General features: G+C 42.6%; 1 protein-coding gene across 1 annotated transcript in view; it reads right to left on the bottom strand.

Moving 5' to 3' along the window:
* Nucleotides 1-19,280, bottom strand: part of LOC120047259 (intermediate filament family orphan 1-like) — a 38,567-nt gene that overhangs the window by 8,456 nt on the left and 10,831 nt on the right. Inside the window, exons 3-6 of the mRNA XM_038992787.1 lie at nucleotides 7,565-7,660; nucleotides 3,707-3,847; nucleotides 3,422-3,609; nucleotides 3,094-3,220 (exon numbers count right to left, since the gene is read on the bottom strand). Coding sequence (XP_038848715.1) covers nucleotides 3,094-3,220; nucleotides 3,422-3,609; nucleotides 3,707-3,847; nucleotides 7,565-7,660 — 552 coding nt within the window. The remainder of the gene's footprint in view (nucleotides 1-3,093; nucleotides 3,221-3,421; nucleotides 3,610-3,706; nucleotides 3,848-7,564; nucleotides 7,661-19,280) is intronic.

Below are 19,280 nucleotides of genomic sequence, written 5' to 3'. Positions count from 1 at the left end.
AGAAATGCCCTGTATTGGATTGGAGCAGAAATCCCTTTCAGCACATTTATAACACATCAGAATGCAGTAAACAGAAGGTGTCTGTATGGTCAGCACACCTCATGACCAGACAGTACAACACAGTAGAGTTACACCTGGCACACCTCATGACCAGACAGTACAACACAGTAGAGTTACACCTGGCACACCTCATGACCAGACAGTACAACACAGTAGAGTTACACCTGGTACACCTCATGACCAGACAGTACAACACAGTAGAGTTACACCTGGCACACCTCATGACCAGACAGTACAACACAGTAGAGTTACACCTGGCACACCCCATGACCAGACAGTACAACACAGTAGAGTTACACCTGGCACACCTCATGACCAGACAGTACAACACAGTAGAGTTACACCTGGCACACCTCATGACCAGACAGTACAACACAGTAGAGTTACACCTGGCACACCTCATGACCAGACAGTACAACACAGTAGAGTTACACCTGGCACACCTCATGACCAGACAGTACAACACAGTAGAGTTACACCTGGCACACCTCATGACCAGACAGTACAACACAGTAGAGTTACACCTGGCACACCTCATGACCAGACAGTACAACACAGTAGAGTTACACCTGGCACACCTCATGACCAGACAGTACAACACAGTAGAGTTACACCTGGCACACCTCATGACCAGACAGTACAACACAGTAGAGTTACACCTGGCACACCCCATGACCAGACAGTACAACACAGTAGAGTTACACCTGGCACACCCCATGACCAGACAGTACAACACAGTAGAGTTACACCTGGCACACCTCATGACCAGACAGTACAACACAGTAGAGTTACACCTGGCACACCCCATGACCAGACAGTACAACACAGTAGAGTTACACCTGGCACACCTCATGACCAGACAGTACAACACAGTAGTTACACCTGGCACACCTCATGACCAGACAGTACAACACAGTAGAGTTACACCTGGCACACCTCATGACCAGACAGTACAACACAGTAGAGTTACACCTGGCACACCTCATGACCAGACAGTACAACACAGTAGAGTTACACCTGGCACACCTCATGACCAGACAGTACAACACAGTAGAGTTACACCTGGCACACCTCATGACCAGACAGTACAACACAGTAGAGTTACACCTGGCACACCCCATGACCAGACAGTACAACACAGTAGAGTTACACCTGGCACACCTCATGACCAGACAGTACAACACAGTAGAGTTACACCTGGCACACCTCATGACCAGACAGTACAACACAGTAGAGTTACACCTGGCACACCTCATGACCAGACAGTACAACACAGTAGAGTTACACCTGGTACACCTCATGACCAGACAGTACAGCACAGTAGAGTTACACCTGGTACACCTCATGACCAGACAGTACAACACAGTAGAGTTACACCTGGCACACCTCATGACCAGACAGTACAACACAGTAGAGTTACACCTGGCACACCTCATGACCAGACAGTAGAGTTACACCTGGCCCACCTCATGACCAGACAGTACAACACAGTAGAGTTACACCTGGCACACCCCATGACCAGACAGTACAACACAGTAGAGTTACACCTGGCACACCTCATGACCAGACAGTACAACACAGTAGAGTTACACCTGGCACACCTCATGACCAGACAGTACAACACAGTAGAGTTACACCTGGCACACCTCATGACCAGACAGTACAACACAGTAGAGTTACACCTGGCACACCCCATGACCAGACAGTACAACACAGTAGAGTTACACCTGGCACACCTCATGACCAGACAGTACAACACAGTAGAGTTACACCTGGCACACCTCATGACCAGACAGTACAACACAGTAGAGTTACACCTGGCACACCTCATGACCAGACAGTACAACACAGTAGAGTTACACCTGGTACACCTCATGACCAGACAGTACAACACAGTAGAGTTACACCTGATGACCAGACAGTACAGCACAGTAGAGTTACACCTGGTACACCTCATGACCAGACAGTACAACACAGTAGAGTTACACCTGGCACACCTCATGACCAGACAGTACAACACAGTAGAGTTACACCTGGCACACCTCATGACCAGACAGTAGAGTTACACCTGGCCCACCTCATGACCAGACAGTACAACACAGTAGAGTTACACCTGGCACACCTCATGACCAGACAGTACAACACAGTAGAGTTACACCTGGTACACCTCATGACCAGACAGTACAACACAGTAGAGCTACACCTGGCACACCTCATGACCAGACAGTACAACACAGTAGAGTTACACATCGCTGAGGTAATGTACTGATGTAATCAGTTAATTAAATTACAAGGCCATTTTATTTACCTCAGAGAGACAAGACACAGTGTTAAAAATACATCTTCTGACTGGTAAATGGAAAACAGACACTAGTATGTGTGTGTGTGTGTGTGTGTGTGTGTGTGTGTGTGTGTGTGTGTGTGTGTGTGTGTGTGTGTGTGTGTGTGTGTGTGTGTGTGTGTGTGTGTGTGTGTGTGTGTGTGAGTGTGTTTGAGTGTCAGTGTGCAGACACAAGCCTCCAGGCATGCAGTCATTAGTGAAAAGCTTTTTGGAGTGTGTAAGCGTGTTGGGGAAAAGAATCGCCTGCTAAAATATATTTCCCAGATGAGTGAAGGTCAGTGCCCTGGGACAGTTTAAACCACTAGCACCACTGAAATCAGACAGCCAGGGCCAATGCCTGTGAGCAATAAACCCTGTTTTCAGCAGGCCATTACCCCATGCCTCACCTGACTCATCTGTCTAGCTCTACTCAAAATCATTTCCTGGAAAATACAATTGACAATGCTATAAACTGAGTAACTGCAAATACAGAAACTCCTGATAAATGTCTATGGGCTGTTGTGTAGCCTCTGCATAAAGATGTCCGTACAAATCATTAAAACAATATAACTACTTGGACAAAGGTATTGCACTATGTCATCAATGTGTACTTATGAGAAGTTGAAGGTACTACTTCCATAGTTCTAACATCAGTTAACCCCATAGAGTTACTATGGAATACCTAAACATCAACATTCTAAAGCGCTCCATACCTCTCCTGGCTGGTGGGTGGTCTCTGGAGCCAGAGTGCATCCTGGGAAGTCCTCCCACAGCAGCAGAGTCTCCTCTGTCTCCTCCCAGGCCAAGCTGTCACAGTCATCTTCAAACTCACACTCCCGCCTGCAACACACACACACACACACGTGTGTTTATTAAAGTTTGTTTGGCCTTTGGAGAAACTGCACATGGAAGATTCCTTCTTATCAGTCTAATACCTTTACTATGGTAGAGTATAGAGAGTGTAGAAGCTGGTTGTACCTGTAGAAGCCTGATAAGAGAAACTGCACATGTAATAAACACCAGTCCTGTAATGTTACTCACAGCTGGTTGAGCATCCTTTGCATTTCCTCATTGATCTGATTGGCTGACGAGCCACAGAGCTCCTCCTCTCTGGGCAGGCCCCCATCGCTCTCCGAAGTGCTGATAGTCTCATCACCCTCACTACTGTTGACGGACAGCGGGGTCTGTTTCCGGGGGCGACAGTTGATGGCAGCCTGGGTGTTAGAGACCTAGGAGTGGAAAGAGAGACTTAGACAGACAAACAGATAGACAGAGAGCGAGAGAGACACAGACAGACACCGTCAGACAGAAAGACAGACAGACTACCTGATACATCTGGATGACATCCTCACAGTTCCTCTGCTGGGCCACGTCACACAGGCGAGCCGTGATGTCGATGCGTCTACAGATGTCCATGTCCACCTTCATGGCCTTCTCCTGGATCTTACTGTCCAGATCAGACATGTTCTACACAGAAAGAGAGATGGTTACGGTCTCCTAGTAACAGTTATCATCCTAACCAGACCAGGAGTGATCTCTGTGTAGAGTGTGAGAAACAGACTAGGGGACCCAGTGGGACAGGAGAATGAACCAGACAATATTGAGAGTGAAAAGGGTCATCGATGAGCAGATGATTTGTGTGCAGTCAGATCAGGACAGTATGAGGCTGTGTGTGTATATAGGAGAAAGATGTATACCAGTTGTTGATGATGGTTCTGTTAGGTGTGGATGGCAACATGAGATGGCAGCTTCGCTTCAAGTCCTTAGGAATCTGTGCAGTATTTTGTTTTTTTATGCATTATTTCTTACAGTGTTAGCCCAGAAAAGCTTAAGTGTTATTACATACAGCCGGGAAGAACTATTGGATATCAGAGAGACATCAACTTATCAGCACAACCAGCACTACAACCAGGAATATGACTTTCCCAAAGCGGATCCTTTGTCTGCAACTCCCAGGGCATTTGAACTGATTCCAGAGGCCGACCCAAAACAACGCCGTCGGAGGAAAGGGTGCCGGAACGGTGATCTAGTGAGGCTTCGGATACGCGCATACCACCCACCGCTTCCGAGTATATTACTCGCTAACGTCTAGTCCCTAGTTAATAACAAAGTCGACAAAATTAGGGCAAGAGTTGCTTTCCAAAGAGATATCCGGGATTGTAACATACTCTGTTTCACGGAGACATGGCTAGCTGGGGATATGCTGTTGGAGTCCGTACAGCCACAGCCAACGGGATTTTCAGTGCATCGCGCCGACAGGAACAAACATCTCTCTGATAAGAAGAAGGGCGAGGTGTATGTTTCATGATTAACGATTCATGGTGTAATTGTAAGAACATAAGTCATTTTGTTCACCTGACCTAGAATTCCTCACAATCAAATGCAGACCATATCATCTCGCAAGAGAACTCTCCTTGGTTATCGTCACAGCCATGTATATCCCCCTGCAAGCGGATACCAAGACGGCCATCAAGGACCTTCACTGGACTTTATGCAAACTGGAAACTATATATCCTGAGGCTGCATTTATAGTAGCTGGGTATTTTAACAAAGCTAATCTGAGAACAAGGCTACCTAAATTCTATCAGCATATCGATTGCAGTACAGGAGCGAGTAACACACTCGACCACTGCTACTCTAACTTCTGCAATGCATACAAGGCCCTCCCCCGTCCTACTTTTGGCAAATCTGACCATGACTCCATCTTGTTGCTCCCCTCCTATAGTCAGAAACTAAAACAGGAAGCGCCCGTGCTTAAGTCTATCCAACGCTGGTCTGACCAATTGGATTCCACGCTTCAAGATTACTTAGATCACATGGACTGGGATATGTTCCGGGTAGCCTCAGACAATAACATTGACGTATACGCTGACTCGGTGAGCGAGTTTATAAGGAAGTGTATAGGAGATGTACCCACTGTAACTAAAACTTTCCCTAACCAGAAACCATGGATTGATCACAGCATTCGCTCAAAACTGAAAGCACGTACCACCGCATGGAAACATGGCCAAATACGGAGGGAATAACTACACTGTTTGTAAGGCAATCAAACAAGCAAAGCGTCAGTATAGAGACAAAGTGGAGTCACAATTCAACGGCTCAAACACAAGACATATGTGGCAGTGTCTACAGACAATCACGGATTACAAAAAGAAAAACCAACCCCGTGGCGGACATCGACATCTTGCTCCCAGACAAATTAAAACAACTTCTTTGCGCGTTTTGAGGAGAATACAATGCCACCAACACGGCCCACTACCAAAGACCGTGGGTTCTCCTTCTCTGTGGCCAACGTGTAAAACATTTAAACGTGTTAACCCTCGCAAGGCTTCCGGCCCAGACGGCATCCCCAGCCGCGTCCTCAGAGCATGCGCAGACCAGCTGACTGGTGTTTTTACGGACATATTCAATCAATCCCTATCCCAGTCTGCTGTCCCCACATGCTTCAAGATGTCCACCATTGTTCCTGTACCCAAGAAGGCAAAGATAACTGAACTAAATGACTACCGCCCCATAGCACTCACTTCTGTCATCATGTGCTTTGAGAGACTAGTCAAGGATCATATAACCTCCAACCTACCTGTCACCCTAGACCCACTCCAATTTGCTTACAGCCGCAATAGGCCCACAGACGAAGCAATCGCCATCACACTGCCCTATCCCGTCTGGACAAGAGAAATACCTACGTAAGAATGATGTTCATTGACTACAGCTCAGCATTCAACACCATAGTACCCTCCAAACTCATCATTAAGCTTGAGACCCTGGGTCTCAACCCCGCCCTGTGCAACTGGATCCTGGATTTCCTGACGGGCCGCCCCCAGGTGGTGAAGGTAGGAAACAACATCTCCACTCCGCTGATCCTCAACACTGGGGCCCCACACGGATGCGTTCTTAGCCCTCTCCTGTACTCCCTGTTCACCCATGACTGCATGGCCATGCACGCCTCCAACTCAAATTATCAAGTTTGCAGACGACACTACAGTGGTAGGCTTGATTATCAACAACGACGAGACAGCCAACAATGAGGAGGTGAGGGCCCTCGGAATGTGGTGTTAGGAAAATAACCTCTCACTCAATGTCAGCAAAACAAAAGAGAGGATTGTGGACTTCAGGAAACAGCAAAGGGAGCACCCCCCTATCCACATCGACGGGACAGTAGTGGAGAAGTTGGAAAGTGAAGGTCCTCGGTGTACATATTACCGACAAACTGAAATGGTCCACGCACACAGACAGTGTGGTGAAGAAGGCGCAATATCGCCTCTTCAATCTCAGGAGGCTGACAAAATGTTGGCTTGTCACCGGAAACCCTCAATAACTTTTACAGGTGCACAATTGAGAGCATCCTGTCGGGCTGTATCACCGCCTGGTACACTTACTGCACCACTCACAACCGCAGGGCTCTCCAGTGGGAGGTGCGGTCTGCACACCGCATCACCGGGGGCAAAATACCTGCCCTCCAGGACACCTACAACACCCGATGTCACAGGAAGGCAAAAAGATCAAGGACAATAACCACCTGCGCCACTACCTGTTCACCCTGCTTCTATCCAGAAGGCAAGGTCAGTACAGGTGCATCAAATCTGGGACAGAGAGATTGGAAAACAGCTTCTATCTCAAGGCCATCAGATTATTAAACAGCCACCACTAGCACAGAGAGGCGGCTGCCTACCTACAGACTTGATATCATTGGCCACTTTAATAAATGGAACACTAGTCACTTTACTAATGCCACTAAGAATGTTTACATATCTCGCATTACGCATCACATATGTATATACTGTATCCTTCACTATCTATGGCATCTTAGCCGCTCTGTCACTGCTCATCCACATACTTTATACTTATATATTCTCATCCCATTCCTTTACTAGATTGTGTGTACCAGGTTTTGTTGTGGAATTTGTTAGATATTAGGTTTTGTTGTGGAATTGTTAGATATGACCTGTTAGATATTGCTGCACTGTCGGATCTAGAAGCATAAGCATTTCTCTACACTCGCAATAACATCTGCTAACCATGTGTATGTGACCAATAACATCTGCTAACTATGTGTATGTGACCAATAACATCTGCTAACCATGTGTATGTGACCAATAACATCTGCTAACCATGTGTATGTGACCAATACAATTGGATAAGAGAAGGTGCAAATTGAGAGGAACTTTGGGGATGTAGACTCACGTTGCTCATGAGGCCTTTGAAGAGCACCAGTTCAGCCTTCAGCTGCTGCACTCTGACAGCCAACTCATCCTGACAGCCCTCACTCTCCTGGAGGTCCTACAAACAAAACACACATAATCATGAGATGCATGTCCATGCACACAGGTACACGCGCACACACAAACACACGCAGGCCTGCACAAACACACACACAACCCCACCACTCACACACATCCTGCAAACCAGCTCAGCCACTACTTTCTGGAAAAGGCCAGAATATAAACTCAGCAAAAAAAGAAACTGTCAACTGCGTTTACTTTCAGCAAACTTAACATGTGTAAATATTTGTATGAACATAACAAGATTCAACAACTGAGACATAAACTGAACAAGTTCCACAGACATGTGACTAACAGAAATTTTAGAATGTGTCCCTGAACAAAGGGGGGGTCAAAATCAAAAGTAACAGTCAGTATCTGGTGTGGCCACCAGCTGCATAAAGTACTGCAGTTCATCTCCTCCTCATGGACTGCACCAGATTTGCCTGTTCTTGCTGTGAGATGTTACCCACTCTTCCACCAAGGCACCTACAAGTTCCCTGACATTTCTGGGGGGAAATGTCCCTAGCCCTCACCCACCGATCCAACAGGTCCCAGACGTGCACAATGGGATTGAGATCTGGGCTCTTCGCTGGCCATGGCAGAACACTAAACAAAACCGCAACTCGTCAGTGAAGAGAACTTTTTGCCAGTCCTGTCTGGTCCAGCGACAGTGAGTTTGTGCCCATAGGCGACATTGTTGCCAGTGATGTCTGGTGAGGACCTGCCTTACAACAGGCCTCTCTCAGCCTATTGCGGACAGTCTGAGCACTGATGGATGGATTGTGCGTTCCTGGTGTAACTCGGGCAGTTGTTGTTGCCATCCTGTAGCTTTCCCGCAGGCATGATGTTCGGATGTACCGATCCTGTGCAGGTGTTGTTACACGTTACACATACAATTTATTGCCCTGGCCACATCTACAGTCGTTATGCCTCCTTGCAGCATGCCTAAGGCACATTCACGCAGATGAGCATGAATGGGCATCTGGGCATCTTTCTTTTTATGTTTTTCAGAGTCAGTAGAAAGGCCTCTTTAGTGTCCTAGGTTTTCACAACTGTGACCTTCATTGCCTACCGTTTGTAAGCTGTTAGTGTCTTAATGACCGTTCGATGCTCATTAATTGTTTATGGTTCATTGAACAAGCATGGGAAACAGTGTCTAAACCCTTTACAATGAAGATCTGTGAAGTTATTTGGATTTTTACTAATTATCATTTAAAGACAGGGTCCTGTAAAAGGGGCGTTTCTTTTTTTTGCTGAGTTTATATTGAGCAACTCAGGGTAGGGCCAAACAGTAAAATATTCTATATTGACCAACTCAGGGTAGGGCCAAACAGTAAAATATTCTATATTGACCAACTCAGGGTAGGGACAAACAGTAAAACATTCTATATTAACCAACTCAGGGTAGGGACTAACAGTAAAACATTCTATATTGACCAACTCAGGGTAGGGCCAAACAGTAATACATTCTATATTGACCAACTCAGGGTAGGGCCAAACAGTAAAACATTCTATATTGACCAACTCAGGGTAGGGCCAAACAGTAAAACATTCTATATTGACCAACTCAGGGTAGGGCAAAACAGTAATATATTCTATATTGACCAACTCAGGGTAGGGCCAAACAGTAATACATTCTATATTGACCAACTCAGGGTAGGGCCAAACAGTAATACATTCTATATTGACCAACTCAGGGTAGGGCCAAACAGTAATACATTCTATATTGACCAACTCAGGGTAGGGCCAAACAGTAAAACATTCTATATTGACCAACTCAGGGTAGGGCCAAACAGTAATACATTCTATATTGACCAACTCAGGGTAGGGCCAAACAGTAAAACATTCTATATTGACCAACTCAGGGTAGGGCCAAACAGTAATACATTCTATATTGACCAACTCAGGGTAGGGCCAAACAGTAAAACATTCTATATTGACCAACTCAGGGTAGGGCCAAACAGTAATACATTCTATATTGACCAACTCAGGGTAGGGCCAAACAGTAAAACATTCTATATTGACCAACTCAGGGTAGGGCCAAACAGTAAAACATTCTATATTGACCAACTCAGGGTAGGGCCAAACAGTAATACATTCTATATTGACCAACTCAGGGTAGGGCCAAACAGTAAAACATTCTATATTGACCAACTCAGGGTAGGGCCAAACAGTAATACATTCTATATGGACCATCTCAGGGTAGGGACAAACAGTAAAACATTCTATATTGACCAACTCAGGGTAGGGCCAAACAGTAAAACATCATACCTTGTCTTTATAAATCTTGACTCAAATAGCACTTCAAATCCAAAGTACAACAGTATAATCTGTCCATGATGATTATATATTCTTTACAGTGTAAGGATAGATGTTCTTACCCTAAATCTTACTACAAATCCAAAGTACAACACACAAACATACAGTACATACACAGATTATACATTGACAACCCTGCCTACTTAATCTCATGAGTGCCTTGGATTATATTGTTGATCTAATTCTCCCTCTTTTCTCTGAAGTATTTGATTCCCTAAACTACTAGCCATAATATTTTGCAGAACTTCTTCCTGAGATATGTCTTGACATAAAAGCTGATTGTGTCTGTGCAGCAAATTAAATAGGGTAACTTGACTTGACTCGTCCGTGAGTGTTTCTTTGTGTAACTCTTGTACATTGTTATGCATGGATAGTTGAATGTAAAGTGGAACTTTGCTGCATGCCATGTGGTCTCCTGTTGGCTCAACAGAGACTGTCTAACTGGGTTAGGTAGATGTCCCCTGCAGTTGCATCCTCACACATCCGCACACACAACAAACCTGAGAAACCAGAGCCCCACCTGGCTCAGCTTTATATGCTCACCGATGGCAAGATGGCGCCGACAGACATGGCAGCTCTGCTTCTAGCTCCTTTGCAGTATTTTGTGTTATTTCTTACAGACGGAAAGAACTTTTGAATATCATAGTGGTGGTAACTCACCAGCATTATGACCAGGAATACGACTTTCCCAATTTGGATCCTTTGTTCGTAACCCCCAGGGTAATTGAACTTATCCCAGAGGCTGCTACAAGATGCCGCCGTCGGAGAAGAGTAGACTTCAAGTCTGACTCAGGAGGCGTGCACACCATCCACCGCTTCCGAGTATATTACTCGCTAATGTTTAGTCCCTGGACAATAAAGTAAAGTAGACGAGCTCAGGGCGAGGATCTCCTCCAGAGAGAGACATCAGGGACTGTAACATACTCTGTTTCACGGAATCAAGGCTCTCTCCGGATATACTGTCCCGGTCAATACAGCCAGCTGGGTTCTCAGTACATCGTGCACACAGGAATAGAGAACTCTCCGGGAAGAAGAAAGCGGGGGTGTATGTTTCATGATTAACTACTTATGGTGTGATTGTGATAATGTACAGAAACTCAAGTCCTTTTGTTCATCAGACCTAGATTACCTCACAATCAAATGCCGACTGTATTACCTACCAAGAGAATTCTCTTCAGTTATGGTCACAGCCGTGTACATCCCCCCTCAAGCCAATACCACGACGGCCCTCAAGGAACTACACTGGACTTTGTGCAAACTAGAAACCACATACCCTGAGGCCGCATTTATTGTATTTGGGGATTTTAACAAAGCAAATTTGAAGAAAACGCTCCCGAAGTTCTATTAACACATTGACTGTAGTACCCATGCTGCTAAAAACCACATGACCACTGCTACTCCAACTTCCGCGACATATGTGGTAGGGTCTACAGACAATCACGGATTACAAAAGGGAAAGCCAGCCACGTCGAGGACACCAACGTCTTGCTACCGGACAAGCTAAACACCTTTTTCACCTGCTTTGAGCATAACACAGTGCCACCAACACAGCCCGCTCCCAAGGACTGTGGAAGTGCACTGCCCACACTTCAAGGACATCAACCACCCGAGCCACGGCCTGTTCACCCCGCTATTGTCCAGAAGGCGAGGTCAGGATGATAGCGGGGTGAACAGGCCATGTCTCGGGTGGTTGATGTTCTAGATTATCTTTTTGGCCTTCCTGTGACATCGGGTGTTGTAGGTGTCCTGGAAGGCAGGCAGTGTGCCTCCGGTGATACGTTGGGCAGACCGCACCACCCTCTGGAAAGTCCTGCGGTTGCGAGCAGTGCACTTCCGGTCACAAGACGTAGGCCTCCTTGTTGTCCCTAGAATTTCCAAGCAAACAGCTGGATGCAGGTTTTCTCCTATGAAGCTAAATTTTTATGGAATGGTCTACCTATCCATGTGAGAGACGCAGACTCGGTCTCGACCTTTAAGTCTTCATTGAAGACTCATCTCTTCAGTAGGTCCTATGATTGAGTGTAGTCTGGCCCAGGGATGTGAAGTTGAACGGAAAGGCACTGGAGCGACGAACCGCCCTTGATGTCTCTACCTGGCCGGTTCCCCTCTCTCCACTGGGATTCTCTGCCTCTAACCCTATTACAGGGGCTGAGTCACTGGCTTACTGGTGCTCTTCCATGCCGTCCCTAGGAGGGGTGCGTCACTTGAGTGGGTTGAGTCACTGACGTGATCTTTCTGTCCGGGTTGGCACCCCCCTCGGGTTCGTGCCCTGGGGGAGATCTTCGTGGGCTATACTCGGCCTTGTCTCAGGGTAGTAGGTTGGTGGTTGAAGATATCCCTCTAGACGTGTGGGGGCTGTGCTTTGGCAAAGTGGGTGGGGTTATATCCTGCCTGGTTGGCCCTGTCCGGGGGTATCATCGGACGGGGCCACAGTGTCTCCCGACCCCTCCCGTCTCAGCCTCCAGTATTTATGCTGCAATAGTTTGTGTTGGGGGGCTAGGATCAGTCTGTTATATCTAGAGTATTTATCCTGTCGTATCCGGTGTCCTGTGTGAATTTAAGTATACTCCCTTTAACTCTCTATCTTTCTCTCTTTTCTCTCAGAGGACCTGAGCCCTAGGACCATGCCTCAGGAATACCTGGCCTGATGACTCCTTGCGGTCCCCAGTCTACCCGCTTTCCCCAGTCCACCTGCTGCTGATCCAGTTTCAACTGTTCTGCCTGCAGCTATGGAACCCTGACCTGTTGACCGGATGTGCTACCTTGTCCAGGACCTGCTGTTTTCAACTCTCTCTCTACCGTACCTGCTGTATCTAACTCTGAATGATCGGCTATGAAAAGCCAACTGACATTTACTCCTGAGGTGCTGACCTGTTGCACCCTCTACAACCACTGTGATTATTATATGACCCTGCTGGTCATCTATGAACGTTTGAACATCTTGGGCATGTTCTGTTATAATCTCCACCCGGCACAGCCTGAAGAGGACTGGCCACCCCTAAGAGCCTGGCTCCTCTCTAGGTTTCTTCCTAGGTTCCTGCCTTTCTAGGGAATTTTTCCTAGCCACCGTGCTTCTACATCTGCATTGCTTGCTGTTTCGGGTTTTAGGTCGGGTTTCTGTATAGCACTTTGAGATATCGGCTGATGTAAAAAGGGCTTTATAAATACATTTCATTGATTGATTGAGTACAGGTGCATCAAAGCTGGGACCGAGAGACTGAAAAACAGCTTCTATCTCAAGGCCATCAGACTGTTAAATAGCCATCACTTGCCGGCTACCAACCGGTTACTCAACCCTGCACCTTAGAGGCTGCTGTCCAATATACATAGACATGGAATCACTGGTCACTTTAATACATGTTTACATACTGTTTGACTCATTTCATGTATATACTGTATTCTAATCTACTGTATTTTAGTCAATGCCACTCTGACATTGCTCATCCTAATATTTATACACTACCGGTCAAAAGTTTAAGAACACCTACTCATTCAAGGGTTTTTCTTTATTTTGACTATTTTCTACATTGTAGAATAATAGTGAAGACATCAAAACTATGAAATAACAAATATGGAATCATGTAGTAACCAAAAATTGTTAAACAAATCCAAATATATTTTATATTTGAAATTCATCAAATAGCCAACCCTTGCCTTGATTACAGCTTTGCACACTCTTGGCATTCTCTCAACTAGCTTCAGTTGGAATGTTTTTCTAACAGTCTTGAAGGAGTTCCCAGATATTCTGCGCACTTGTTGGCTGCTTTTCCTTCACTCTGCGCTCCGACTCATCCCAAACCATCTCAATTTGGTTGAGGTCGAGTGATTGTGGAGGCCAGGTCATCTGATGCAACACTCCATCATTCTCCTTCTTGGTAAAATAGCCCTTACACAGCCTGGAGGTGTGCTGGGTCATTTCCTGTTGAAAAACAAATGATAGTCCCACTAAGCGCAAACCAGATGCAAAGGCGTATCACTGAAGAATGCTGTGGTAGCCATGCTGGTTAAGTATGTCTTGAATTCTAAATAAATCACAGACAGTGTCACCAGCAAAGCACCCCCACACCATAGCACCTCCTCCTCCCTGCTTTACGGTGGGAAATACGGGGATCATCCTTTCACCCGCACAGCGGTTAGAACCAAAAGTCTCCAATTTGGACTCCAGACTAAAGGACAAATTTCCACCGGTCTAATGTCCATTGCTCGTGTTTCTTGGCCCAAGCAAGTCTCTTCTTCTTATTGGTGTCCTTTAGTAGTGGTTTCTTTGCAGCAAAAAGGCCAGATTCACACAGTCTCCTCTGAACAGTTGTTGAGATGGGTCTGTTACTTGAACTCTGTGAAGCATTTATTTGGGCTGCAATTTCTGAGGCTGGTAACTCGAATTAACTTATTCTCTGCAGCAGAGATAACTCTGGATCTTCCTTTCCTGTGGCGGTCCTCATGAGAGCCAGTTTCATCATAGCGCTTGATGGTTTTTGCGACTGCACTTGAAGAAACTTTCAAAGTTCTTGAAATTTTCCGTATTGACTAACCTTCATGTCTTAAAGTAATGATACTGTCATTTCTCTTTGCTTATTTGAGCTTTTATTGCCATAATATGGACTTGGTCTTTTACCAAATAGGGCTATCTTCTGTATACCACCCCTACCTTGTCACAACACAACTGATTGGCTCAAATGCATTAGGTTGGATAGAAATTCCACAAATTAACTTTTAATAAGGCACACCTGTTAATTTAAATGCATTCCAGGTGACTACCTCATGAAGCTGGTTGAGAGAATGCCAAGAGTGTGCAAAGCTGTCATCAAGGCAAAGGGTGGCTATTTGAAGATTTTGATTTGTTTAACACTTTTTTGGTTACTACACGATTCCATATGTGTTATTTCATAGTTCTGATGTCTTCACTATTATTCTACAATGTAGAAAATAGTAAAAATAAAGAAAAGCCCTTGAATGAGTAGGTATTGTTAAACTTCTGACCGGTAGTGTAGTGTAACTCCATTCTTTTACTTTAGATTTGTGTGAATTGTCATGAATTGTTAGATATTACTGCACTGTTGGAGCTAGGAACACAAGCATTTCTCTACACCCACAATAACATCTGCTTAATATGTATGTGACCAATAACATCTGCTTAATATGTATGTGACCAATAACATCTGCTTAATATGTATGTGACCAATAACATCTGCTTAATATGTATGTGACCAATAACATCTGCTTAATATGTATGTGACCAATAACATCTGCTTAATATGTATGTGACCAATAACATCTGCTTAATATGTATGTGACCAATAACATCTGCGTAATATGTATGTGACCAATAACATCTGCTTAATATGTATGTGACCAATAACATCTGCTTAATATGTATGTGACCAATAACATCTGCTTAATATGTATGTGACCAATAACATCTGCTTAATATGTATGTGACCAATAACATCTGCTTAATATGTATGTGACCAATAACATCTGCTTAATATGTATGTGACCAATAACATCTGCTTAATATGTATGTGACCAATAACATCTGCTTAATATGTATGTGACCAATAACATCTGCTTAATATGTATGTGACCAATAACATCTGCTTAATATGTATGTGACCAATAACATCTGCTTAATATGTATGTGACCAATAACATCTGCTTAATATGTATGTGACCAATAACATCTGCTTAATATGTATGTGACCAATAACATCTGCTTAATATGTATGTGACCAATAACATCTGCTTAATATGTATGTGACCAATAACATCTGCTTAATATGTATGTGACCAATAACATCTGCTTAATATGTATGTGACCAATAACATCTGCTTAATATGTATGTGACCAATAACATCTGCTTAATATGTATGTGACCAATAACATCTGCTTAATATGTATGTGACCAATAACATCTGCTTAATATGTATGTGACCAATAACATCTGCTTAATATGTATGTGACCAATAACATCTGCTTAATATGTATGTGACCAATAACATCTGTTAAATATGTGTATGTGACCAATAACATCTGCTTAATATGTATGTGACCAATAACATCTGCTTAATATGTATGTGACCAATAACATCTGCTTAATATGTATGTGACCAATAACATCTGCTTAATATGTATGTGACCAATAACATCTGCTTAATATGTATGTGACCAATAACATCTGCTTAATATGTATGTGACCAATAACATCTGCGTAATATGTATGTGACCAATAACATCTGCGTAATATGTATGTGACCAATAACATCTGCTTAATATGTATGTGACCAATAACATCTGCTTAATATGTATGTGACCAATAACATCTGCTTAATATGTATGTGACCAATAACATCTGCGTAATATGTATGTGACCAATAACATCTGCTTAATATGTATGTGACCAATAACATCTGCTTAATATGTATGTGACCAATAACATCTGCTTAATATGTATGTGACCAATAACATCTGCTTAATATGTATGTGACCAATAACATCTGCTTAATATGTATGTGACCAATAACATCTGCTTAATATGTATGTGACCAATAACATCTGCTTAATATGTATGTGACCAATAACATCTGCTTAATATGTATGTGACCAATAACATCTGCGTAATATGTATGTGACCAATAACATCTGCGTAATATGTATGTGACCAATAACATCTGCTTAATATGTATGTGACCAATAACATCTGCTTAATATGTATGTGACCAATAACATCTGCTTAATATGTATGTGACCAATAACATCTGCGTAATATGTATGTGACCAATAACATCTGCGTAATATGTATGTGACCAATAACATCTGCTTAATATGTATGTGACCAATAACATCTGCTTAATATGTATGTGACCAATAACATCTGCTTAATATGTATGTGACCAATAACATCTGCGTAATATGTATGTGACCAATAACATCTGCTTAATATGTATGTGACCAATAACATCTGCTTAATATGTATGTGACCAATAACATCTGCTTAATATGTATGTGACCAATAACATCTGCTTAATATGTATGTGACCAATAACATCTGCGTAATATGTATGTGACCAATAACATCTGCTTAATATGTATGTGACCAATAACATCTGCTTAATATGTATGTGACCAATAACATCTGCTTAATATGTATGTGACCAATAACATCTGCGTAATATGTATGTGACCAATAACATCTGCTTAATATGTATGTGACCAATAACATCTGCTTAATATGTATGTGACCAATAACATCTGCTTAATATGTATGTGACCAATAACATCTGCTTAATATGTATGTGACCAATAACATCTGCGTAATATGTATGTGACCAATAACATCTGCGTAATATGTATGTGACCAATAACATCTGCTTAATATGTATGTGACCAATAACATCTGCTTAATATGTATGTGACCAATAACATCTGCGTAATATGTATGTGACCAATAACATCTGCGTAATATGTATGTGACCAATAACATCTGCGTAATATGTATGTGACCAATAACATCTGCTTAATATGTATGTGACCAATAACATCTGCTTAATATGTATGTGACCAATAACATCTGCGTAATATGTATGTGACCAATAACATCTGCGTAATATGTATGTGACCAATAACATCTGCTTAATATGTATGTGACCAATAACATCTGCTTAATATGTATGTGACCAATAACATCTGCTTAATATGTATGTGACCAATAACATCTGCTTAATATGTATGTGACCAATAACATCTGCGTAATATGTATGTGACCAATAACATCTGCTTAATATGTATGTGACCAATAACATCTGCTTAATATGTATGTGACCAATAACATCTGCTTAATATGTATGTGACCAATAACATCTGCTTAATATGTATGTGACCAATAACATCTGCTTAATATGTATGTGACCAATAACATCTGCGTAATATGTATGTGACCAATAACATCTGCTTAATATGTATGTGACCAATAACATCTGCTTAATATGTATGTGACCAATAACATCTGCTTAATATGTATGTGACCAATAACATCTGCTTAATATGTATGTGACCAATAACATCTGCGTAATATGTATGTGACCAATAACATCTGCTTAATATGTATGTGACCAATAACATCTGCTTAATATGTATGTGACCAATAACATCTGCGTAATATGTATGTGACCAATAACATCTGCGTAATATGTATGTGACCAATAACATCTGCTTAATATGTATGTGACCAATAACATCTGCTTAATATGTATGTGACCAATAACATCTGCTTAATATGTATGTGACCAATAACATCTGCGTAATATGTATGTGACCAATAACATCTGCGTAATATGTATGTGACCAATAACATCTGCTTAATATGTATGTGACCAATAACATCTGCTTAATATGTATGTGACCAATAACATCTGCTTAATATGTATGTGACCAATAACATCTGCGTAATATGTATGTGACCAATAACATCTGCTTAATATGTATGTGACCAATAACATCTGCGTAATATGTATGTGACCAATAACATCTGCTTAATATGTATGTGACCAATAACATCTGCTTAATATGTATGTGACCAATAACATCTGCTTAATATGTATGTGACCAATAACATCTGCTTAATATGTATGTGACCAATAACATCTGCTTAATATGTATGTGACCAATAACATCTGTTAAATATGTGTATGTGACCAGTAACATCTGCTTAATATGTATGTGACCAATAACATCTGCTTAATATGTATGTGACCAATAACATCTGCTTAATATGTATGTGACCAATAACATCTGCTTAATATGTATGTGACCAATAACATCTGCTTAATATGTATGTGACCAATAACATCTGCTTAATATGTATGTGACCAATAACATCTGCTTAATATGTATGTGACCAATAACATCTGCGTAATATGTATGTGACCAATAACATCTGCGTAATATGTATGTGACCAATAACATCTGCTTAATATGTATGTGACCAATAACATCTGCGTAATATGTATGTGACCAATAACATCTGCTTAATATGTATGTGACCAATAACATCTGCTTAATATGTATGTGACCAATAACATCTGCTTAATATGTATGTGACCAATAACATCTGCTTAATATGTATGTGACCAATAACATCTGCTTAATATGTATGTGACCAATAACATCTGCGTAATATGTATGTGACCAATAACATCTGCTTAATATGTATGTGACCAATAACATCTGCTTAATATGTATGTGACCAATAACATCTGCTTAATATGTATGTGACCAATAACATCTGCTTAATATGTATGTGACCAATAACATCTGCTTA

Source organism: Salvelinus namaycush, chromosome 5 (assembly GCF_016432855.1).
Source record: "Salvelinus namaycush isolate Seneca chromosome 5, SaNama_1.0, whole genome shotgun sequence".
Taxonomy (NCBI): Eukaryota; Metazoa; Chordata; class Actinopteri; order Salmoniformes; family Salmonidae; genus Salvelinus; species Salvelinus namaycush.
Note: the sequence above shows the minus strand (reverse complement) of the source record. Positions and strands in the feature narration are given on the sequence as shown.